The sequence below is a fragment of the Eptatretus burgeri genome, chromosome 18, assembly GCF_056783735.1.
Source record: "Eptatretus burgeri isolate ZD-2024b chromosome 18, Ebu_testis_v1, whole genome shotgun sequence".
In the NCBI taxonomy this organism is placed as follows: domain Eukaryota; kingdom Metazoa; phylum Chordata; class Myxini; order Myxiniformes; family Myxinidae; genus Eptatretus; species Eptatretus burgeri.
The window spans coordinates 46,702,390-46,729,369 of record NC_140978.1 but is presented as its reverse complement, the minus strand read 5'-3'; the positions used below and the strand labels follow the sequence as shown (position 1 = coordinate 46,729,369).

Here is a 26,980-nt window from a genome sequence, read left to right as displayed (position 1 = left end):
CAATTATCATTTCCCCCTTGAAGAAATGAACATTTACTAGACAACTTATCACCACTGAATTGCTACTTATTACATCAAGATCCTGGTAAACTCGAACAGCATGGCATACCTAATTAAACATTCTAATTACCCTTTGAATGCATACCCCCCCCCCCCCTCAAACGTAACAATATATATGACAGACTAAAATAATGACAGGAAATACCTCCCCAGATTCCCATAGTTTCAGTTTGTATTCCCTTACTTATTATATATAATCCTGCTCTTTGTGTTTTCATGATATAAACTATGGCAAAACCATTATTTCTTTTACCCTTATTAAATTCTTTTATTTGTTGTTTGCGAATCGTGCTTCCACAAAACTCATTATTGGCACCAAGTGGATAATATTCTTCCTTACGAGACTGATTTAATTGTTGCAGGTCTTCTAGGTCAATTTTAAATGACCAATTACACCCTAAATCATTCATATCATACCCCCATTGTTGTATTCTCATACAAACGATATGCCCTTCTTTGTAAAATTGTATATGAATAGGAACTGTGAATTCTGTATGACCTGGAGATAAAATCAACACTTCTGTATCTTTGGAATACACAGCCGTTTCATTTAAGGATATATATTGTGATAAATCACTGAATCTCACCAAGTCGTTCGCTTCAGTCGGGCTTGGATAATTGATGAATTTATAAGCATTTTTCATATTAATATTTTTGCAATATTATATTTCTGTCGTTCAGCCTGTGCCTTTGTGTAATAATTTGATAAATCAATATCCAGTTCTTGGGATACAGCAAAGATAGAACAATCTTTACCAACATAAGTCATAAAATAATGTCATAAAAAAATTTTTTGTTGAGTTGAAATAACACATTTTGACATAATTGACCACAACACTTGGAATTTAATTATTGGACTTGAAATGTTTGATAAACACCATTCTGGAAGAATTTTATTACTTCAACAGGTGGTGGAAGACCAAAACTATCAAAATAATATTCGTCTTGACTATTAAAAATACAAACCCAATGAGAACTGTTCCCATAATTTTCTTCTAAATTCATAATAATATTCTTTGTATGTTCAGACACGTTTGTTAATTCATCTCTCATTCAAATAACCACATGATGAATTTTTTATTTCTTGAAATATTTGATAAGTTGTAAATTTGATGTTGTATTCTTTGCAAATTCTTTAAACCACTCATCAATGCTCATTTATTTATTAGAAAGATATAATCCATTAACCTTTTTCGTTAATTTTACACCTGCTTGTGCAATAGAAGAAAGCATATCTCCAACTAACAATCTCGCTTTATCAGGCAGACTTTCAAGTTTTTCAGCAAAATCGACAATTACACCACTTTCACTCATTTGTTTTTCCAACTCTTTGTTATGTCTTTCCAATTATTTTTGAGCCAAGAGTTGAGCCTTCTTTTCGTTGGCAGTTTTTACCACTGCTAAAATACCAACCGTCAATGCTCCAACCGCAATTAAACCAGCAAATAAAGGAATGAGAAATGGGAGAAATCCTCCACTCGTCTCTCTTATTGAATATTTCTTCAAAATTGGTTCTGACATTTTGATTTTAAGTGAGCCAGTATCGTTCAAGATTTTCACCTGTTCTCTTGTGAGCAAAACATCAATTCTTACTGTTCCTTTTCTCTGAATTGTATTGACGTTAATCCTACAAGGCTTTTGATTTTGAAAACAAGATGATAGTTTATGAAGATTGATTTGATGAACATATACCCCAGTTAGCACTTTACTACTCATTTATTTATCAAAAAAATTATGTGAGACTAATCATAACATCATTTCCTGTATTCATCTGTAATTCTGTTTCTTGCAAAAGCAAACAATATGTATCAACTTATTCACTCTCTCCTCTTTCAATGTATAGGGAAGTATCCACTCGATTAGACTTTATAGTTTCCTTTTGAGCACTCAGGTCAATCGCATAGATTGTATGCAGACTTTTCAATGTTGTCATATCCAAAATAGGTTCTTTATTTCCATTACTTTCACACACCTTTTGGTAAGACTTGCATGCTTCAGCATAATCATTTTTTCCCCAAGTAATTTCCAATCTATCTCGTGGATAAAATGTTCAATCTTGAGAAACGCGAAGTTGTTTCACCTTTGCATTATCACGCAATGCATTATTCTTATCAGTAGCAGTATCACCATCTGTTTTTTTTTTTTTAATTATCCACAGATATCGTGGCTTTCCTTCCAGAACACCCAAATTGCACGTGTAAGTGGTTTGGTTCAGTTTAAGGTGTTGACATCTTCTTTTAAGGCACGATACATTGAGTGGTTTCTTTGAGTTAAGTCTTCTATTCAACATCTCTACTGTTTTAAGATTAAGAGTATATTCACTAATATACCAACTAATTTCATCAATTTGAAATTTATTCTGAGCAGCAAAAGCATTAGCCACACCAAAAAGCAATCTATTTTCATTATCATTCCTTTGCAGTTGAAATCTTATTTTAAGACCATACAGAACTTTATCATGATCACAAAATCCAAATATACCTTTAAGAGGAACTGCCACAGTAAAACTATTACCTGCTTTTGTATCATCATTATACATTCTTTCCTTTGACTATATCCAAGGTCTGTGTTTGTTCCCATTGCCATATCAGGAATAAAACCTTCGACAGCTCCCTTTCCCATTCTATCACGAAATGAATATCGTGTAAATTTCATCATTTCAGATATAGCAGAGACATAATCAACCGCTTCAATATACAAATGAACACTATCAAACATTTTCCAGAAGAAATCATTTACGAGTGTAGCGTTTGTGGTATTCGCAGCCTTCGTGAATGTAAATTTACACAACAAGAAACTTTTGGCGAGATTCAAATAAGTTTGTTGATTATTTCTTTCAAAACTTTTTGTTCCATTTGCATTCCACTCTGTTCCAGTTATGGCATTTACCTTGAAGTAGTCTTCTTTTTTAGTAGAGTTTAAGATAACAATGGTGTCATCCAAATCATAGATACTATCAATTGCTTCCATACTTGTTTTTATTGAGGAAAAAAGATGTTTAAACTTTTGAAACCCTGACCCAAGTATTTGAATTATCTTCTGTCGTTCTTGGGAAGACAACTGAGTTTTGCCTTTCTTAATTTCTTTTATTGCTTGCAATTTATGAGATTCCTTGTGGGCATCTTTTATACTCTTTATAGCACCCGCTACATTTCCCACAGCAGAAGCAGTTGAACCAATTAGGTCTTTATGTTGAAGAATAGTTGAACCTATACCCATTAGAGTATCAATTATCCCATCTCCTTTTTTATCCCCCACCGCGTGGCAGAAGGGGATATTGTTGTCACCCAGGTCGTCCAGGTCGTCCAGGTCACAGTACCAAGAAAAACGTGAGGCGACCGCTAGGAGGAGCACAAAATTGGTCCTTCAGTATTAATATATAGAAGATAGATAGATAGATAGATAGAAGATAGAAGATAGAAGATACAGTAGACGCCGCTTTATAAATCCACGGTTATAAAATCCAGCCGCTGATTGTAGCCAAAATGAGTTGGAACGGAATTTTACATCGAGAAATCTTCCGTTTAATAAATCCACCTGCTTGACACGTGCGCGGTCTCAACCTAAGCTTGATGTAGTATGCACTGCCGCAGAGTGAAAAAAAACCCAACAACAACAACTGGTGATGGACTTCGAATCCCACCGCCGCTCGAATCCCAATAGCCAAGGGAAGAAAGCGCCGATGAACCTGAGCCGATGCCAACAGCGGCAGAGATGCGGACTGCACTCGCCAAATTGGATATGGGACTGCAGCTGTCAGGTTTTGCCCATCCCGATTTCCGCCACGTGACGGATTCAATAAAGGAACATTTGCGCAAAACCTTCCCTCCCAAGCAAGCGACCTTGGAGAGATTCTTTTGAACAATCCCCTTGTCACCGTTTGATAAATCAATGTTTTGTAGCATAAAGCAGTGTTTCACAACATTCGCTTTTTGTCTTATCTATCCAGTCGGTGGCTGAAAATAGGTTCTCCGCTTAATAAATCCAGCCGGTTAATAAATCCAAACGGCGTGGTCCTATGGTGGATTTATAAAGCGGCGTCTACTGTACAATGTTTCTTGTTGCATTTTTGTGTCAAATTCACATTCTGAGGTTGTCACCATGTGCAGAAGAGGATTTTACATTGCAGACGCTATTTTCGAGGAGTGGAATTAGTAATTACACCTCTCAGCAGTAACGTTCTGACGACGGACGTAATGGCGTCAGCGAATAACTGATGATGTCATGACGTCCTGACGCCTCTCAGTGGTGACGTCACACGTCGCCATGTAAACGAATGTAAAACGAAAAGTGTTTATTCTGCTTCAGAGTTGAAGTTTGACAATTGCCACTATGTGCGATGCACTCTTGCAGGTACCATGTTTCTTTCAGTCCAGGTCACAGCACCGAGAAAAACGTGACGCGACCACTAGGAGGAGCACAAAATTGGTCCTTCACTATTAATATATAGATAGTTGTCATTTATATATGTAATTGTTTATAAAATAAAAAATATATCTTTTAATATCTCATCTTGTTTCACAACAATATATTTATATTTTTCAGTCATGTGCTTTTATCCCCAAATTACCTTTTACGATATAATGTAGAACAATTGTCTCTCCAAAAATTGTTCATATCTATTGAATTTAACTTGAATGAAATAAAAGTATTAGCATTGTTTCTTATAGAGTGACGAGGGAGTTGAAAGTATGATTGACTAAGATAAATACAATTACAAGAAGAATGTCTCCCTCTTGTGTAGTTGCTATCCATTACCGTTTGGTTTCTCTCATTAACACAATCATCAAAGATAACGAGGTTCTTTTTGATTTATCCAAATCTTGGGGAGAATGTATATCATCAGTATTATCACAAAGAATACAAGTAATCGGCTTTGATTTCTTTTTATTTCTCTGTGTATCACAAAATAGTTGTATTATATTCTTCAATGTTGTAATCATTTTGTTTGTTTTGAAGCTTAAATAAACCGATTATATCTTCTTTTTGAAGACCAGCATTAAAACTTTGTGAGAATAGTTGATACTCAGTAGAGTAGTAGTTGAAAACTTGACTTTGTGAAAATTATTAAATTATCATAATCTAAAAAGTTGGGAGTAAGGAGCATCTTTAAAAGTAAGCATGTTTTTCCACATCCGCTTGAACCAACTATGAGACATCATAATGAATTTGGAAGATTTTTATGGTTGTTAAATCCTATATATTATTTATGTTAACGTCTGCGCGTAATTTGACATTTCTCCTCCGAAACTGCAGGACAGATTGTCACCACTTTCGGCATGCAGGTGGTCTGTGGTGTAATGAACAGCATGGGCTATGTGAGATCATGCCAGACGCACAGGTTTGGGAATTTTTGGCGATTTTCTAATTTTTACATTCGTTTGCATGGCGACATGTGACGTCACCGCTGAGAGGCGTAATGACATCATGACATCATCGGTCATTCGCTGACGTCATTACGTCTGTCGTCGACAGACCGTCACCGCTGAGAGGCGTAATGCCACTCCGAGAAAACAGCGTCTGCAGTGTAAAATCCTCTTCTGCACATGGTGACTACCCCAGAAGGTGAATTTGACACAAAAAAGGTAACAAAAAACATTGTATATAAAGAAATTCGATAAATCACATTGTGAACACTGGATATATTGACGTCCTAACGAACCCTCACTTTCGAAACTTCGTGCAGAGCACGGGTTTGGCTAGTTTTATCTTATTTTCCCAAATGGGTAAAAAAAAAATCATTCATTTATATATTTGCAAAACAGGTTATTATCTTGCCAAAACGAAGTTTTTGCAAGATATGTTAGTCAGCTTGTATGTTTTTTTTATTTTTATTTTTTGTCTGTAATCATGTATAAAAAATTCTGCAGAGCACAGTTATCATTGGAAATTTTTGTAACTTCGCATATCAGAGGCCTATAGAGGTCCCTTTCAGCGCACAAAATTTTGAAGGTCAAGGTCAAAGGTCAAGGTCACTTTGTCGCAAATCAGGGAAGTCGACGAAACCCTTATTTTTTGAGTAATTTTGATCGGATCGTCTTCAAACTTCATGGGAATATAGTTCATGGTCTGGCGCTCAGCTGATTAATTTTTGGTGGCGATTGGCCTTGACCTTCATATGTTTTTTTTTTTTGTCTGTAATCACGTATAAATCACTCTGCAGAGCACAGTTATCATTGGAAATTTTTGTAACTTCGCATGTCAGAGGCCTATAGAGGTCCCTTTCAGCGCATACAATTTTGAAGGTCAAGGTCAAAGGTCAAGGTCACTTTGTCGCAAATCAGGGGAGTCGACGAAACCCTTATTTTTTGAGTAATTTTAATCGAATCGTCTCCAAACTTTATGGGAATGTAGTATATGGTCTGGCGCTCAGCTGATTAGTTTTTGGTGGCGATTGGCCTTGACCTTCATGGTTAGCGCCTGAGGTCAAACATATTTGACCCCAAAGTCAAATTTTCAAGTTTTAGGAACCATATCGTGTAGTACCTCAAATTGAACACCTCGATGAGTGCTTTCTAAATATGTCAAGCTTGAGACATTATGACGTCATTTGGTGACGTTATGAGGCAAACACATATTTTTCATGGTTACTCTGAAGAACGATTCTCATCGGAATCTCTCGTAGGCAGATATTCCTCAAGGAGTCGCTCCTGGTGGATAGCAGCTCTGTTCACCTCAGTGTGACCTTAAAGAAGTCACACGTGGTCACCTTTTGGCAAGATACGGGTCACCCTGCGGGTGACATTGGTTTTATTTAATTTTTTATTGGCTTTTTTATAAACTCTATGTTTCATCCGAAGTTCAGGTTTAATTTCAAGATAATCCATTATTTTATTTCTACAATATCTTGTGTTGATATTTCCCTGAAAATGACAATCGTTAATAATATAAATCATCAATCCACGAAACAAGGTCATCATTTGTTCAGTCTCTTCTCTTGTGAGAAAAGGTGCATTATCACCCTCATACTTTTCATTCATTTCTCGAATCAATCTTGTAAAGTAATTCATTTTTGGTGTAAATCTCAAATAATTATATTCCTTTTTATATTTTTTATTATCATTAATTTGAAGATAATCACAGAAGATACAGTACTGTTGCGGGCCGGAGGTCCAGTGGCGAGAACGACCGCTAAGTGGGGGAAGTTACGTCGTCTCCAACCCAACTCCCGGAATTGTAGGCCGTCGCTCCAGATAATTCCGTGACGCGGCGGGTCGCTTAATCGACCGTGGACGCCAATACCTCCACCGTGTAGCGTAGGGTCTTTTTGTCTCGAACCAATTTACCTAATTAACCATGCGGTGTCGTCTACCGGGGAACCACGCCCTCTGTACGCCTTGCCCGAACAGGATCACTCCACCAACTACCTTTCTGATTCAGATGCAGCCGAGCAGACTTGCCAAGAACGTACCGGCTGGAATGAACAGATTATCAAGAATAATCAACTCAGACCCGGCTAAACTCAGATCAGAAAAATGCTGTACCAATGAAGGAAAAGACAAAAACGAACTGGGAACATTTCTACAATAATTTATTTCCAATCACTTAAAAAAGGACACAGAGCAAACTTACGCGGGAATAAAACAGGCAAGATTTACAATGATCAAATAAAAACACTGATGCAATTCTACTTAAAGACGGTGCCACACACACAGACGCACACTCAGATTAAAATAAACCCAGATGTTTGGAAAGGACCTCCACAGCCAGAGAGGGAGGTGAGCTGAGGGCGCAGTTCCTTCGGGTACCTTAATGTTGGAAGGAAGGGACGCTCTATGGTGCAGCACCTGTCAATGGTCGTGCGGCTCGGTCCACGGACGCCCGCGTGGAGACCGTGTCTGCGAAGGAGCCCGGATCGAGTAGAGCGGAGTCCGAGGCGGGGATCAGGGTTTCAAGCTTTCTCTCAAGAGGACTCACTTTCCAGCTCACTCGCTCACCCTCTCAGCACTCGACCCTGAGGATGGTGTCGTAATTTACAGATCTCCCTCAGCAGGGAGGGGCCTTGGTGAAGCCGACGTCACTGTTCACCCTGATTGGATGGGGCTTCCATGGGGCCACCCTTTCTGGGCGGGGTTTCAGCCATACCGGGAAGCCCGCCCACTCACCGCATGTTCGGACTCGCCAAAAAGGAACTACTGCAGAGATTCTGCTTCGGAAAGCGAGTCGCCGGTTAGGCGAGCAGGTGAACACACGCTTGTTCAGCCCATGCAAGAGTAGCAAGCGAGATGAAGGTGCGAGCAGGCAGAGGGTACCGTGGGTCATCGTGGATGGGATATAATGATTTATTAATCTAATTAAAAAACATCGCAATGCACCCTTTTGATTTCCCATGAAACACAAGGAGGGGTTATATCTACACATGTACTTAATGGCATAACTAACTTCGGGGCACCTGTATGTTTGTATGCATATGGTTCCTCAAGCCGTAACAATACATTGTTTTAGGCGTTTGACTGTTTCATTCCCCTCTTTCACATGCAGGACACTTCTCAAATTTGTCATGTGGATAATCAGGAAATTCAAGAGGCTCAAAATCTAGGAAACTATTCATATTTATAAAGTCAAACTTTTCTTCAAATAAAATTCATCTTCGGTATCATCTTCGGTACTTTCATTGGTGCTTTCACAATCATCTATAAAACTATTTTCATAACTATCGTTTGAACACAAACTCTCGGTATCATAACTGTCTTCTGTTCCAACAGAGATACTATCACTCTCATAATCTTCAAAATCTTCAGTTGAAAAATGACATATTTAATTAGTAGAAAAAAACATTACCATCTACATCTATATACTTTTTTTCATTAACAGATTCATCTACTACATTTTTATATTAAAGGTAATTTTAAAATGATCCTTAACTACTATTGAACGAAATGTCCTTTCACCTGATATATTAACATCCTTTATTTCATCAGGATTTACATCTTTAGGGTTGTTGAAAAAAATACAAATTTCTCCTTGCATATTACAGATGGTCTTATCTTTTCTTTCTAAAGCTTCATCCATTAGGTTTTTATTTTTGATACTTTTTCTTGTTTCATTGCTTTTTCTAGTTTTGAATATATTACCAGAAGGAGAGGAGAAACTTTTGTTCGAGATACTTTAATTGATGTTCTTCCAGATATACTAAAAGCCCTTCCACTGAAGGAAATTAAAGAACTCATATTATTCACCATTATTGTTTTTATCCAATAGTTGTTAAATTTATCTTTATTCAATTTTACATCCTCGACATATTTCTCAGTATCTTTCACAAATGAAGAGGTTGATTGAAACTTGTCTTTTGTGTCTTGATACATTGTATTTATTAAGTGAAAAAAGTTGGAGGAGAAAATGGTTTTAAGCACAGATTCACCTATAAATTAAATGGAATTTTCATCAAGAAAATTTTATTTTAAGCAAAGTTTTGTTATATAAATATGGTGAATACAACATACTGTGATGTTTGTAATCATGAATATAAATGTTATAAAAAAAACCACCTTCAAACAAACAAACACATTCAATCTTTTCAGACAAATATCTCCACTTGACCAAGAAACAAAACATTGTGACAGATGTGATAATGATATTCTTAATTTTTTTTATAATAAACACCTTCAATCACGTCAGCATAAGAACAATGAAGAAAGGGAAGGTGCCACTAAATTATCCATTTAAAAAACTGATGGGGCATTTAAAGGACATATAAAAATAACATTGTTTCGCTTTCAAGACCCTGGATCATCTTCAATCATTGAAGCTGTTGATATGGTTAAACAAAGTATTGAAACTATAATTAAAAATACCCCCGAGCGGGAGTGCCGGTCATCTCTGTCAGAGGTCGAAAGTAACTCTGTGCCAGACTGGAATAGGGGCAGTTCATAAAGTACGTACACTCTACTTCCGGGTTTCAAAACCACCCACCCCACTCTGTATGCAGGCTAGTGACCACCCACCCACCCCCCACCCCCCTCACACATGGCTAATCGCTTGCAAAGCCAGCAGCAGTTCCTTATGAACCGATGTTTGTAAGTCATGACAATGCAGTCCCGAGCGGTGTAATTTACCTTTTTCTTTTAATATCACAGCACGTCATTTATGAAAATAAAAGTACAAATTGACATACAAGACAATGTTCATGTCATAAATTAAAGTAAGTGTGCATATAAACTTGTGTCCCATTGTTTTAGTTAAAATCTGACAAAAGCTTCAAATGCAATATTTGTAATTTAATACTTTTATTTTTGTATGTACTTTATGAACGACCCATACGGGGAATCAGAGCGAAGTTTGAAGGGCTATAAAATCGGAACGAAAGCAAATTTCAAAAAAAATGGCTTGTGTTGTTCTCGATAATAGTCCATAGTATCTGAATCACGAATAACATTTGATCTCTCTTGATAAATGAGGGAGGAGATACGATTTGAAATCGACGATTTTCGCAACTTTGACAGTCACGTGACGTTGACCTCGACCTTGGACGACCTTGAGAAGTTATATCGTTGTGCACGTCTCATCGACCTCTATCCATTCCACTATTGGTTATTTGTCTCCACTCGGTTTGATTGTGGACGGATGGACGTACGGACGGGCGGACAGACTTCGAGACTGTTATTATTAGGTCAACTCTACTGAGATGATAGAGATGACCAAAAAACGCATTAAATGAAATGAAAACTTTTAAGTTTTATATGGGAGTAAAATTGAATATGGTAAGAGAAGGCAATGAAACGACTCCCTCTATGAAGACAACCCCTCACTTTATCTCATCACTTCAAGATTTTTTAAGATGTGATGTTTATGATAAACTCCAGAGACAAGAACAACATGTTGATAGCACTGTAGTAGGTAGTGGATTTGCTATGACAAAAATAATCTTTTTAGATATACACATCTTAAAATCAGATCCTCTTCAAGCTTCTTCTTATATTGATTTACCAAAAGAGATAAAACTTCAGAAAGCGGTTGTTGATATTCAAAACAAAGATAATAAATGTTTTCCATGATCTATTCTTGCTCACTTACATCCTCCACAATGGAAGCCTGAAAGGGTTGAACATTATAAGAAATACGAGAATACATTAAATGTTGAAGATTTCAAGTTTCCAATGTCATTGAGAGATATTCCAAAATTTGAGAAAATGAATAATCTCTCTGTTAATGTATATGGATTAACGGATACAAACAAAGTTCAGATATTAAAGTTTTCAAACAACGATAAAAATGATGAAACACACATTGACCTTCTCTACTTTACTTCAAAGGAAAAATCACATTATGCTTTTATCAAAAATTTATCAAGATTAACCAAATCACAACTATACAAGAGAAAATGTAAAACGTATCCTTGTAAGAGATATCTCAACTCCTTTAATACAAAAGAATGATTAAATCAACATTCGAAATATTGTAGTTTTCATAAATTAACCGCAATCAATTTACCAAAAGCAGGTTCAAACATATCATTCAAAGATTTTAACAAATCTATAAAACATCCGTTTGTGATATATGCTGATTTTGAAAGTATCCTTGAAAAGATAGATACCGTTTCTCCAAATCCAAATAAATCATACACAAATAAATATCAAAAAAATACTCCTTGTGGTTTCTGTTATTATATGAAATTATCTGTTGGTGATGAATACAAGTTAGAACTTTATCGAGGAGAAGATGCCTCAGAGGAGTTTGAAAGACGATTGGAAAAAGACTGTGTAAGACGAAGAGAAATAATGGTTAAAACCTAGAAACCAATGTCATTAACAAAGGGAGAGAAAAAGGAATTTAGAAAGAACAGTATCTGTCATATTTGTGAGGAGAAAATTGAGGGAGAGGTCAAAGTTAGGGATCGTTGTCATCTTGCTGGAAAATATAGAGGTATAGCTCATTCCCATTGTAATCTTAATTACAAGCCCCCAAACTTTATTGGGTGGTCGCGAGACTACCGTTATTCTCAGGTTTTCCATCTGTCTGTATGTATGTAATGGACAGCTCTGGAGGCCAGAGGAGTCAACCGATTTTGATGAAACTTGACTGGTAGGTTCATACAAGGATCGAGATGTATGCTTTTGAGCACTGTTGCTATGGATGCCACCAATGTCTGGCAACAGGACTTTGAAATTTTTGAAAAAAATCCGAATTTTTTTTTTTTGAAATTTTTGAAAAAACAAAAACAAAAGGGTCAAAGCAGCTAAGTATGAGCCACATTGTTTCAGAAGTCATGAAAAAATCAATTTTCATGTACAGTGAAGTTGTTGAACCACTGGTCCTATAAAAAAATCCAACATTCACTGAACATTTTGCAAAAAAAAGTTTATAAAAAGGATTGGTCATCACAAAATGTCATTATTTTCAAAATAGGGTAGGATTTTTTGATTTGGTCAGGCTGACATGTAAGTTTTCAGCTCAAACAACAGCAAAGTCAGCTCTAATGATTGGTCCAGGACAAAAACATTGTAGTTTCAGGGTTTTATAGCTTGTACCATTGTTTCATAATGCTATGTGAACCATTGTTTAAAATGACTGTCAGCTCATCAATGACTGTCATTCGAAGGGTCAAAAACCCAAAATTGTCCAGAAGTGATAACCTGAATAAAATACTGCATCAATGCTATCAGTAAGCTTGGTAATATAATCAAAAGCATTTATTATAGGAAATAACATGAATTACACAGAAAGATCACCTTTCTGAAAATATGACAAGAATTGGTGAAAAATAATTGGTGAAGAAATTTTCACTAATAGGGGGAATAAGGGAATGATACTTGGTCAGATTAATCACTCCCATTGTATTTGAGTATATAACCAACAGAAATTTAATTGCCATGTGATTAGTCTAAACTATTGACTGAAATGCAAAATGTGACGGACCGGTGGAAATTTTCACTGGGCAAACCCAATTTGCTAGCCGAGTCATATCAGTTCCCTAATCCTGATGGTACCTAGCATGAAAGTTTACTATTACTCGAAGAAACTTTCAAGCAATATCATTAGAAAAAATATTTATTTTCTACCGGATTGGACTCAAGGGAATTTATAGGCACCAATAAGAGCCTTCTTGTGTGAAAATGGTCAATTTCGACGTTTTCCGTCAGTTCACATGGATAGACCCTTTTCGAGCTGATACAATTCTATTTTCAAATAATATTGGGGCTATTTGTCATACTGGGAACCAAGACTAGCATAAAAATTGAAATAATTATGTCAGCCCTACAAGAAATATCATTAACTTACAAATGTGAAAATAAAAAACAGGCCCTTATTGACAACTTCATCACAAATTCCCCAGAGTGAGCACATGAAGGACTCGTTATAGACCAGGAAGACCAGACATTTTTTTATAGATTTTCAAATGCGTGTTTAGAATATCTCCTCCAAAATTTGGTTAAGTAAACTATTTAGGTACACTGATCACTTTCTACAATAAGGGTTCCCTGAAACACCGTGGCTCACACTTTCCTGCGTTGGGCCAAAAACAATTCATACATCCCCCATAACCCATATCAGATTTCTTGACAAAAACAAGTTCATGGTAAGTCCATTATCTAACTTAGCATCAAATATTAAAAACTTTCCGAATCTTAAATCACATTTCTCAAATCAAGAAGAGATGGATCTCTTATCACAAAAGGGAATATATCCATATGACAGAATGGATTCATTTGAGAAGTTTAAAGAAACACAACTTCCTTCAAGGGAAAGTTTCTATAGCAAGTTTAATAAAACTCATATTTCCGATAGAGATTATACACAAGCTAAAAAGGTTTGGGAGAAGTTTAATGCAAAGAATCTTGGAGAATATCATGATTTTTATCTTAAAACTGATGTATTGTTATTGAATGATGTATTTGAAACTTTTAGAACAGTCTGTCACAATAAAAAATTCTTATGGATTCGACCCCTCTCACTATTACACAGCCCCGGGTTTGACATGGAGTGCTATGTTAAAAATGACAAAACAGAATTTGGAATTAATCAGTGATATAGATATGCTTTTAATGATAGAGAAGGCTAAAAGAGGAGGAATATCTCAAGTATGTTCCAAGAGATATGCTAAAGCAAATAACAAATATCTTCCTAATTATAATAAGAATGAGGACAACTCTTACCTGATGTAATATGATGCTAACAATTTGTATGGGTGGGCCATGTCTCAATCTTTACCTTATGGAAAACTTAAATGGGTTAAAGAAAAACATTATGAAAAAGTTTTACAAGACATTGTTGTCTCCTCTCAAAAAGAATTGGATGAAGCTGAAGTTGGATATTATTTTGAGGTTGAGTTAAAATATCCAGAAGAACTTCATTCATAACAACCATAAAGACCTACCTTATGCCCCGATAAAGAAAGTCCAAGAAAAGAATGGTTAAGTTATTACCAACAGCCATTTAATATAAAAGCTAAATTGACAGAAAAACTACTTACTACATTAAAATGATAAAGAAAGTTATGTTTTGTATCAAAGGAACTTGAGACAATATTTATCTGCTGGGTTGAGAGTGAGGAAAATTCATAGGATTTTGAAATTTAAACAGTCATTGGTTAAAGAAGTATATCGATTTTAATACAAAAAGGAGAACAGAAGCAAAAACCGATTTTGAGAAGGACTTTTATAAATTAATGAATAATGCTGTATTTGGAAAGACTGGAAAATGTTAGGAATCGACAAAACATAAGACTTACTACATCTTGGAAACAGGCTTCTAAGTTAATTAATAGACCAAGTTTTGAGTGAGCAGAGGTGTTTTCAGAGAACTTTTGTGCTATTCATTTGAAAAAAGCAAGTATTGAAATGGATAAACCTATTTATATAGGAACAACAATTCTTGACTTGTCAAAGTCGTTAATGTGTGACTATTACTATAATAACTTATAATCAAAGTATAAGGATAATGTGTCATTGTTATATATGGATACAGATAGTTTTATCTATCTATAATTCCAGCAATCTCTGTGTGTCTGTCTGTCTGTCTGTCTGTGACCACTGTTTCTCAACAACCACTGGTCCTATCTAATTGAAACTTGCCAGGTATATTGCTGGGGACCTGAGTATGTGCCTTTTCAAGGTTTGATAATAATAGGACAAGTGGTTCCCAAGTTATGGCCATTTATTTACCAAACCAATGACAGGACATGGTGCTATGACGTCACGATTGACATCACAAATCTTTTTTTTTTTTTTTTGCACGTACGGGCATGCAGGTATGGGCACGCATGTACGGTCACGCACGTACGGGCCCGCACTAGTATTAGAAATTAAGACAAGTGCCATCTTCCTTGTCTCTTGTCCCCCCTCTCTCCCAGCACCACAGAACCTTTTCTCCTCCTCATTCGGCCCCCTCCCCTCGCTATTCTGCAATACCCCACACTCCTTCAGCAACCCTCCTTACCTCCCCCCCTCGTCCCTCGTCCTACCCTCCCCCGCCCCTCCACCTCCTGCACCCAAAGCCTCCTCCCCTACCTCTTCATTAAAAGTGTGGACCTCAAATATCCGGGGCCTTCGCTCAAACCTTTCAGATCTTTCCATGCAGGTTGCCACTGACAAACCAGACATTATCTGCCAAACAGAAACTTTCCTCTCCCAAGACGTGTCTGACTCCCAAGTATCTCTCCCTGGTTACTCCCTTTTACGGTATGACAGACCTGAGCCTCGTCCTGGTGGAGGTGTTGCTCTCTCCATCAAAGACTCTATTCCTCACTCTCCCTGCACTGCTCTCACTCCCCCACACCCCCAGGAATACCTCTGGCTTCGGCTTCCCCTCCACTCCCACCTCATGTTTATATGTGTACTGTACCGTCCACCGAACAGTGATGACTCCATCTACACCTCACTCTCCGAAAACATGGACCATCTTCTATCTTCTCATCCAAACTCTCTCTTCCTCTTATGTGGCGACTTCAATTGTCATCACGCCAGTTGGCTAGGTGTGGGTACCTCTCTCACCTGCCATGGGACATCAGCAAAAGCTTTCTGTGACTCATTGGGACTGACTCAATCGGTCAACTTCCCGACCCGGATCTCAACCAATGGTACTCCATCTCTTCTGGATCTGATTTTGACAAATTTCCCTGACAATATCTGCTGCTCTTCCTTCGCTCCAATTGGTTCTTCTGACCACGTCCTTGTTAAAGTGGACATCTCTCTGGCTGTCATCAGAGAACCACCTCACCGCCGTCGAGTCTGGCATTTCACTCAAGCCGACTGGCAGGGTCTCCGAGCAGCCATCAAACTTACAGACTGGTCTCCTATCACTACTTTCTCAAACATCAACTCATCCTGGGAATTCTTTCAAAGAAACTTGCTCTCCCTCATGCACAGATTTATCCCCTCTCGTGTTCAGTTGTCTTACCCTTCCTCCCGCCCTTGGTTTACTGAAGCTTGTGGCGAGGCAGTTGTCCTGAAACAACTTGCCTTTGCCTCATGGAAAGCAAACCCAACTGAGGGCAATCTCAGTTCTTTCCACAAAGCTCGGAACAAGTGTGTATCTACCCTCAGGAGAGCCAGAAAACAACATCTTTCTCATCTCAAGTCTGAACTCTCAAACCTCTCTCCCTCCTCAAAATCCTGGTGGCGTTTAATCAAATCTGTTTCTGGTGTATGTTCCCCCTCCATCCCCTCCCTTACCTCAAATGGCCGCACTGCTGATTCCACACGTGATAAAGCTGAATGTCTAAACTCGGTGTTTGCAGCTGAATCTTGTGTCCCAAACCCATCACTATCTCTACCCACTTTACCCAGTCGCACCCAACTGTCCCTGGACTCTGTATCCTTTTCTCCTGACAAGGTGGAGAGCTTGCTTTCAAACCTCGAGTCAGATTCTGCAACCGGTCCAGACGGCATCAGCCCACGTGTCCTCAAAGCCTGCTCTTCTGCTCTTGCTCACCCTCTCTCTGTTCTATTCACCCTCTCATTTTCCCAAGGTCATCTGCCATCTGCTTGGAAATCTGCAAACATCACTGCCCTGCATAAAAAAGGTGCAAAAACAGATCCCTGTAACTACAGACCAATCAGCCTTCTCCCAATCATCAGCAAGGTTATGGAATCCATCATCGCTTCAGACATGAAATCCTTCCTCTTCTCCAATGGCTTGATTTCCAATCATCAATTTGGTTTCAGACCAGGTCACTCTACCCTGGATATGCTGCTACTGCTCTCCCATCAATGGATGGAGGTCCTCAATGCCAGACAGGAAATCCGAGCCGTATCCCTGGACATATCACGTGCTTTTGACACAGTCTGGCACCCTGCCCTACTCACCAAACTCTCTTCCCATGGTATTCAAGGCCATCTCCACTCATGGCTCGCAGACTTCCTCTCCTGTCGCAGTCAACGTGTGGCCCTAAATGGAGTTCTTTCATCCCCTCTTCCTGTGCAGGCTGGAGTTCCTCAAGGTAGCGTTCTGGGCCCTGTTCTTTTTCTGGTTTTCATCAATGATCTCTCGGACTCTCTGGAAAATCCTCTATTTCTCTTTGCCGATGACTCCACCCTCTGCCGTACCATCTGTCATCCCTCAGACCGGCAAGCAGCAGCTTCTTCGCTCACGGCAGATCTGGATAAAATCACAAACTGGTCCAACACGTGGAACATGTCTTTCAATCCAGACAAATCTCACACTCTCACTATGTCTCTTCGAAAGGACCGTTTACAAAACCCCCCCATCCACTTTCTCAACAATCCTCTGGAAGAAGTCTTTTCTTTCAAGCTTCTGGGTCTCACTATCTGCCATGACCTTTCCTGGGAAAGTCACATTTCCAACCTTGCCTCAAAAGCCAGTCGCCGACTGGGAATCCTCCGTCGTGCAAAGTCCTTCCTCGGCCCTCTTGAGCTCCTGACTACTTACAAAGCTTTTGTCCGTAGCCTGATGGAGTACTGCTCTCCCCTCTGGGCTGGTGCTCCTGCCTCCCACCTTTCTCGACTTCACGCTGTCGAAACCAGGGCTTTTAAGATCATTGGCATCTCCCGCAATGAAGCTGAGTCTTTGGGCCTCTCACTCAATCACCGCAGGTTGGTCGGTGGTCTTTCTGTCTTCTACTGACTCCTCTCCAGCCTTGCCCCCCCTGCTCTCTCTGCGATTTGTCCCAACCACATTTCCACAGGGCGCTCAAGGTCCGCCAACAACCCCTTCTGGTAAAACTACCAAAATCACGAATCACTGCTCATCTTCACTCTTTCATTCCTCTTTTTTCCCGCCTTTGGAATAAACTTCCTCACTCTATTCTTTCCCATTCTTCCCTCCAGGCTTTCAAAACAGCTGTTCACCACCACCTCTTATCTTCCCCCATCCAAATCCTCGATCTTTTCCACCCCCGATAATCCACCCAAGCCCACTTCCTTCAATTCTCCTGCTTTCCTTCCTGAAAGTCCCTGTAATGTCCATCTTCTCCTCGCCATGTTCCCCGTCCCATCCCCATCCCTCTCCCTTCCACAGTTCACCTGTGTCTGTTCCCCAATGTTTTGTCCCTTCCACTCCCGCCCCTCTTGTCTCATACCTCCTTGCTGTGAGTTGTGTGTTAGCTCTCATACGAGCCTCGACCAAGGTATACAAAAAAAAAAAAAAAAAAGTGATGTGTATGAGGATATGATTGATAATATTGATATATATGATACAAGTAATTATGTCAGGTGATGTGTTTTTTTCATCAAATAATAAAGACGATATTGGTAAGTTTAAAGATGAATTGGGTGGGAAGGTCATGAGTGAATTTATAGGATTGAGATCAAAGTCTTATGCTTTCACGTATATTGATAATAATAACATTGAAAGGTGTGATAAGAAGCTAAAGGGAATAAAGAAAAATATAATCAAGAAAACAATAAACTTTAAACATTATTACAACTGTTTAACCTTGAAGAAGGAAGAGTGCAGAAAAATGAATACAATAGGAAGTTATAAACATAAATTATGTGGAGAAACGATAACCAAACCAAAGAGTGGAGATGTAATCAGCCTTGGTGTTTAAATGGGAAACATAAAGAATGTGAGAAATATCATATAAGTCTTCTTGAAGAAATAACCGGGTTAAAAGTAGATAAAACAAAGAAGTGGATAAATTTAATTACAAATAAGTTGGAGGATGTAAAGAAAAAAAATTAATATCCTTGAATGGACTGAAAACTTTGATGGTTATCAATTGAACAATGGAAAAACAATTCATGACAATCTCAAAATTATATGTGGCTTAGGAGGTGGTCAAATAAGAGCATTAAGAGAAGTTTATCATTTCATTCCTGCTCAACAAAGACACTTATACCAAGAACCAAGTTAAATCTCAATCTTTCATCGTCTCAATTTTACATTTGCTTGTCTGGGAGGGAAGGGGATAGGTGAGGAGAAAATCAGTCTCAACTTTACATTTGCTTGTATGGGAGGGAAGGGGATAGGTGAGGAGAAAAATCAGTCTCCTATTTTGGGCTTGAGTCAGAAAGTTTTTCCCTTTTCCCCCATTCATTTGAATGGGCATCCCAGAAACCCAATTTATTATCTACTCTTATACGTCTTGTGTTAGCTCTTACACGAACCTCAACGAAGTATACAAAAAACTAGAAACCACTCTTCAACGTCGCAACATCACCAGATATGCTTCCACCCACATTATTACATCATTATATGTACATGTACTAAATTTGATTTAAATCCCTGAACCCAGATTCAAAATATTAAATAATTCTGGCTGTCAGACCATGCATTCCATCAGGTTGAAATTTTCAACATATATTCACCATTACCACTAAATCGTAATTGTGATGTTTCACATAGATTGATGAAGCAGTTCAAGAGAAAGAATTTTTTTTAAGATTTTCGCTCAATCAAATATGGCTGCCAGACCATGTGACCTATTACTTGTTTGTGAACACCCTTGTATCACAAGGCTTAGGGGAACATGTGGGTTAAGTTTCCCCTTGATCTGTCAAGCCATTCTGGAGGGAGAAAAAGATTCTTGAAGGTTTATTCTTCAAAAAAACATCATAGCTGGCACACCATGTTTCCCTCGATCTGTTCAGCCATTGACGAGAAGATAATTTTTGAAGGTTCTTGTGTTACAAACAAAATGGCTGCCAAACTACATGACCAATGATGTCATCAATTTTTTCCAACACAATTTCGCCCAAGATGACCAGCAAGAATTTTGATACTGATCGAATAAAATGTACTATGTATGCAATTATAACGTCATAACAAAGCCACCTATGAAATCATCAAAAAAGTCACACATTTCCCATGGGGAGTACTTCATATGAGCCACGTTTCAATTTTTTTATGAAGCGGTTTCGGAAACAGAGGTCCAAAGTTTTTCCTTTTTTCCAACATGGCTGCCACAGCACATGACTTATGACATCATAATTGCCATTAAAATTTTGCATGAGTCACACCTATGGTGAACATTTCCTGTCAATCGGATAAGGGGTTGCAGAGGAGAGAGAAAATTAACATGGACGGACACAGATGGACAATACAAAAACATCAAGCCCACATCGACTTCATCAGCAGAGGCATTAACAAAAAAAAAACTTCAGTAAAATTTATTTTAAAATCTTCTCAAAAACCGACAGCCAGATGAAAAAGAAGGACTATGTCTTTAACTTAAGTTGTGCTCCCCATGACCGCACCACTTCAGGAAGGGGGGGGGGGGGAGGGGAAGGCCTCTACCCCTAAAGTTTCATTTTCACCCCACCTATTGGTGAAATAACCGTCAGTCCCCCACGGGGTTGGATTATTATTCATTGCCTCTTCCATCACAGTCATCAAACTAGCAATGCACAAACCTGCAACTCCCATCAGCTGTGTAACAGAAGGTCAAGCGTGACAGACAAGCCGAGTCAAGCCTGCACCTACGCGGGTCTTGCCAAGAGCATCATTAAGACCCGTGCCATCATTACCTGGAGACACATGTGCCAAATTCGCCTGCGGTCTCGTTTCAGCATCCACCAACCACCTCCCAAAGCAAGTGAAAGCATGGGGATCCTCTGTTTTGCTTCGTCCAAACTGCACCGCCGTGCCTCGAATGGAACGGCTTCCGAAGAACTTCAATTATCTCATGTGTAATGGCAATTGCACATTGTTCAACGTATTATGCAAGGCTGGCTTTATGCCCACATTCACATCATTGCTTGCTGCCATAATGCAACTTACTTCATTGTCCTGCCGCATTGGCAGGCGAGTGAACCTATTTATTGTTGGCCAACCGATACTCTCAAAATCCACAGTTTCCTTTGTGCAAAATCATTTAAATCCTCCAAGTTTCTGTCCTACCCCTTCATTTCACTTGCAAATCTAGGTTTAGTCAACCGTGTCATTTCTTACAATTTGATATATATAAACATAATACAGCATTTTAAAAACTGTAACGGGCACACAATCCGAGAACGGTGCTTTGATTCTTACCTCGGCCAGCCTGAGGCCAGAAAGGCTGCGTCCTGTTATCGTAACCGCAAACTTTCCCGATGCTGTGGTCGCGCCAGAGGATCCATGAGCAAAGAGTTCATCGATACGACTCGTGTCCAGCTCAATGTCATCATCTTTCCCTCCCAAGGTCCAAACATTACGCCCGGAGAGCACGCGCTCACGTGGGAGAATATTCCAGAAAATGGAGCGCAACTTCTTAGTCTGTTGAACACCCCAACATCTCGAAGAAGCTGAAGGGAGAGGTGGAGGTGGTGGCGGTGGTGGTGGTGGTGGTGGTGGTGGTGGTGGTGGAGGGTGTGGCAGCAGCAGCGGCATGGCAGAAGGAGTACCGCCATGGCCTGAATCAGGCAGTCGACTGGACGGCAAGAACGAGGAAGGCAACGGCAGTGGTATGGATTGATTCGCTGACAGAGAGCACGGCTCGAGAGGTTGAGCAAAACTTGGCGACTGCATGTTGCTGTTTACTGCTTTGAAAGAGTCGCAGCAATCCCTTCATCTGTGCACAGCTCACACCTGTACAGAGAGGCAATGCCCACCAAGCAGACACTTGCTCTGGTCGACGACACACATCATGAGTTTGCACCCCTGCCTTCTGGTGTTCTTGCTTTTCAGTTCAGTCAACTGTGGGTGGGTGGGTGGGGCGATAGAAAATGAATAAAAACAAAAACACGACTTGGTGACTTTCATTATGATGTCATAGATCTAACAATAATGACCCCCACCTGTTCACAACACTCATTTAACAGGCTCTCGTGAAAGATTCTCCACCCTCTTACACAACACACGTCACCCTTGGTCGTGCTCTGCATTTTTTTGGATGCTTTGCGTTGCTCTATTACACGAGGCCTATCCACAAGCTTAAATGTATAAATTCATTCCTCAAAATTGAAAAATGGAGCGTTTGTTTAAAAAAAAAAAACGGTGACTTCATCATGTTATTCGAAAATAATTCCAACATTTTCTACCGTGGTGTTGGAGGCTGCTAATTTGTCATGAAATAATACAACAGATATTATTCAGCCTGTGTTAACTAGTTCATGAAATCAAGTGAAAAAGTGTAAAAACTAAACAATTCCGACTGGTAACCAAAAATAAATGGATAGTTTCATGGAGCCCTTTGTACATTTATTATGCCCAATAAGGATTCACTGTAATGTAACAAAAAAAATTTCAAACAACAACAAAGAACAAATACTGCTGTACAAAACATTTACAACAACCAATAGATAGGTCAAGCATCCAAAACAACCAAAGGAGAAGTCAAGCATCCAAAACAACCAAAGGATAGGTCGAGCATCCAAAACAACCAAAGGAGAGGTTGAGCTTCCAAAACAACCAAAGGAGAGGTCAAGCATCCAAAACAACCAAAGGATAGGTCGAGCTTCCAAAACAACTAAAGGATAGGTCGAGCTTCCAAAACAACCAAAGGAGAGGTCAAGCATCCAAAACAACCAAAGGATAGGTCGAGCTTCCAAAACAACCAAAGGAGAGGTCAAGCATCCAAAACAACCAAAGGATAGGTCGAGCTTCCAAAACAACTAAAGGATAGGTCGAGCTTCCAAAACAACTAAAGGATAGGTCAAGCTTCCAAAACAACCAAAGGATAGGTCAAGCTTCCAAAACAACCAAAGGATAGGTCGAGCTTCCAAAACAACTAAAGGATAGGTCGAGCTTCCAAAACAACTAAAGGATAGGTCGAGCTTCCAAAACAACCAAAGGATAGGTCGAGCTTCCAAAACAACCAAAGGATAGGTCGAGCTTCCAAAACAACCAAAGGATAGGTCGAGCTTCCAAAACAACTAAAGGATAGGTCGAGCTTCCAAAACAACTAAAGGATAGGTCGAGCTTCCAAAACAACTAAAGGATAGGTCGAGCTTCCAAAACAACTAAAGGATAGGTCGAGCTTCCAAAACAACCAAAGGATAGGTCAAGCAACTAACTAGAACAGCACTCATTAGAGCGTATACCTCCGCCAGGCTGAATAGGTCACATTTTGTATCCCACTGCACATCATACTCTGATCTGGGTACGGACCTGAACCAAATCAAATCGGCCTGTTCTTCTCACCTAACCATCTCATCTACCAAGTTTAGTCAGAACTCATCCACAACTTTTTGAAATATCATGCCCAAAATATCATACATAGGATATCATTTTTAGCCCCATCTCTCAATGGTGAAGAATCACCGAAAACATTGTCGGATCTGGATCCGGATCTTCACCGAAATCGAATCAATTCTTCCTCGTCACACACCAATCCTCGTTTGAATCCATCCACAACATTTTGAGATCTCCTGCTCACAGACAAACAACCAAACAGGCAGGGAGGTGAAAACATAACCTCCCTCCATCCACTTTTGGTGGCGGAGGCAATCAGAAGGTATATATTATATATACTTCATTCAGTTTTGGCAACGACAGATGTCCCAACGTGGACAAACGGATTACTTTGAATGGCGGTGTTACGTATCCTTCAGTGATTTTAGTTGAGTTTCAGTTTTCGTTCTCCTTATGAACATGTTTATAGGTTGTCCAGGACAAATGGTCCTTTTCATTTCAATCGAACAATCTTCTCCTGATAATGATCAGTCAATGAAGACCAAAAGATGGATGCTTGAATGGTCCTTGATATGAGCAAGTGGTCAAAAACAATTGCTTTTACATGAATATCTGAAAAACATTGGACCACTTGACCTGTATCTTATCTGAACCCTGGCGTAAAAGTGTTGCAACCCAAACTTGGTCGCATTCTGACTGGTGGAACTGGAGAAGAAGATTTTTTGCAGAAATTTACTCAGTCGGCCATTTTGACCTACTTCAAGTCACGTGGCTGTCAAAACTCAGCCGGATCAGCACAGCGGTTTGGCCAGAGAAGTCAAAAGAGGAGACGGACAGACGGACGGACAACAATTATACCTTATCTGGGATTTAAATTCCAAATAAACTAATAATCAAGAGATGTACATTTATCAAAACGCCACAAGTCTCACACTGAACAACCATCGCGCATGGTACCTTCATACGTACCAAGGCCATTGGACTTCACACTTCACCTTTACATATCGATCCTGGATCGACCAAGGTTATACCCAGACCATCATACTCCACTCTTTACCTTTATATACATCAATATCAGATCTACCAAGGTTATACTCAGCTCTGGGATAGAAGACTAAAGTATGAGAGTTGGAACATCAGTAGAAATAGATTTGTCATAGCAGTGTTCAGTTTGTAATATTTGTAAGATGTCGACATTGAAACAGAACGTAGCTTGAGATTTCATTGATAATCGGGTTTGAGGTGAGTGGTTGTAATGTATACATACGGCAGGTGTTTGTTTTTTGACCCGATTTTCACTGATGAATCTCACTTTCAAGTTATTCAGTTATCAGTGACATTCCATTTTATGCCTGCACACAATGCACCTGCACATCAAGGTAGGAATTTACACACCCTGGCACAAAATAGCATCACGCATCGCGTATGTTGGTTGCCCTTCATATGCAAGACACATCAGATGAGACTTGGGAGCTACCTGGTGTGGTCACTTAATTTATAGTGCAGAACCTGCTGCACAGAGAGCAACTACATTCGAAGATAGCAAGCAGAGTGTGACCCGGTGTCAAGGAACCCACACGAAGAGCAGAGCACTTGTTACCTGCAGTCCAGGTAGGAATTTATAGTCTGTTCAGGATGCCGATGGTAACTCACTTGATGTGTGTGAAATCCACCAGGGAATCTTTAACGTCCACCACCTCATGCGAACGCAAGGGACATCGTGCTTAACGAGCCCCTGATGGACGTTGATGCCTCGCCCTGCCTGGAAACACCATCGAGGAACGGCAGTGCAGAGTTGGCTCGGGATTCAAACCCAGGCTAGCCAACTCAACTGGGTGTGTGCTCACCTCGAACACCATATCCTTCCGGCCACAAGCGTCCCATAAACTTCTTGATGGGTCCCATAAACCCGATGATGTGAAAAAAAACAGAGCAAAGTGAGTTGTTTGCTTGATCGTGTGCAGGTAAAATGAGGCCTCTATAGATCGGAATGTACACCAAGCAGGTGAGTGAACGTGTCATCGTGTAACAGAAAACAAATCAACACAAACAAACACCACAGATCTGCACAGTAACTGGATGGAGAGATGACTTCATGGTGTTTATAAAAGAAAAATAAACCTCCTTTGGCGCACTGAGGCCGGAGGAGCCTCCAAGAGGAAGGTTTATAAAACTCTCCAGCAGATCACTGTTAAAACGGCTTACCACACCTCACCGCAAATCTGTGCTAACCACACTCTGAACATGTCCTCGCACCAGTCAAGGCACCCCACCCAGTCATGTTTCCATCATTAAATACAAAAAACAAATCCCTTCAAAGGCTCCTTCACATCCCTGGAAATACTCCTTACATCCCTCAAAATATTCCATCCCTCAAAATGCTCCTTACATCTCTCCAAATGTTCCTTACATCCCTCAAAATATTACATCCCTCAAAATGTTCCTTACATCCCGAGAAATGTTCCATCCCTCAAAATATTCCATCCCACAAAATGTTCCTTACATCCCTCAAAATGTTCTTTACATCTCTCCAAATGTTCCTTACATCCCTAAAAATATTACATCCCTCCAAATGTTCATAACAACCCCCTAAATGCTCCTTACATCCCGAGAAATGCTCCTTACATCCCTCCAAATGTACCACCCCTTCAAATGTTCCATCCCTCAAAATGTTCCAGCCCTCAAAATGTTCCTTACATCCTGAGAAATGTTCCTAACAACCCCCTAAATGCTCCTTATATCCCTCCAAATGTACCCCTTCAAATATTCCATCCTGCAAAATGTTCCATCCCTCAAAATGTTCCTTGCATCCCCCTAAATGCTCCTTACATCCCTCAAAATGTTCCATCCCTAAAAGTGGTCCTTGCAACCCCCTAAATGCTCCTTACATCCCTCAAAATGTACCACCCCTTCAAATGTTCCATCCCTCAAAATGTTCCATCCCTCAAAATGTTCCTTACAACCCCCTAAATACTCCTTACATCCCTCAAAATATTCCTTACAACCCCCTAAATACTCCTTACATCCCTCCAAATGTTCCCTATAACCCCCTAAATACTCCTTGCATCCCTCCAAATGTTCCCTACAACCCCCTAAATACTCCTTACATCCCTCCAAATGTTCCCTACAACCCCCTAAATGCTCCTTACATCCCTCCAAATGTTCCCTACAACCCCCTAAATACTCCTTGCATCCCTCCAAATGTTCCCTACAACCCCCTAAATACGCCTTACATCCCTCCAAATGTTCCCTACAACCCCCTAAATACTCTTTACATCCCTCAAAATATTCCTTACAACCCCCTAAATACTCTTTACATCCCTCCAAATGTTCCCTACAACCCCCTAAATACTCCTTGCATCCCTCCAAATGTTCCCTACAACCCCCTAAATACTCCTTACATCCCTCCAAATGTTCCCTACAACCCCCTAAATACTCCTTACATCCCTCCAAATGTTTCCTACAACCCCCT

At 39.6% G+C, this 26,980-nt stretch overlaps 1 protein-coding gene across 1 annotated transcript in view; it reads right to left on the bottom strand.

Moving 5' to 3' along the window:
- FHDC1 (FH2 domain containing 1) overlaps window positions 1-26,980 on the bottom strand; it is a 194,306-nt gene that overhangs the window by 165,772 nt on the left and 1,554 nt on the right. Inside the window, exon 2 of the mRNA XM_085864539.1 lies at window positions 21,430-22,071. Within this exon, the coding sequence (XP_085720665.1) occupies window positions 21,430-21,903 (474 nt within the window). The 5' untranslated portion in view covers window positions 21,904-22,071. The remainder of the gene's footprint in view (window positions 1-21,429; window positions 22,072-26,980) is intronic.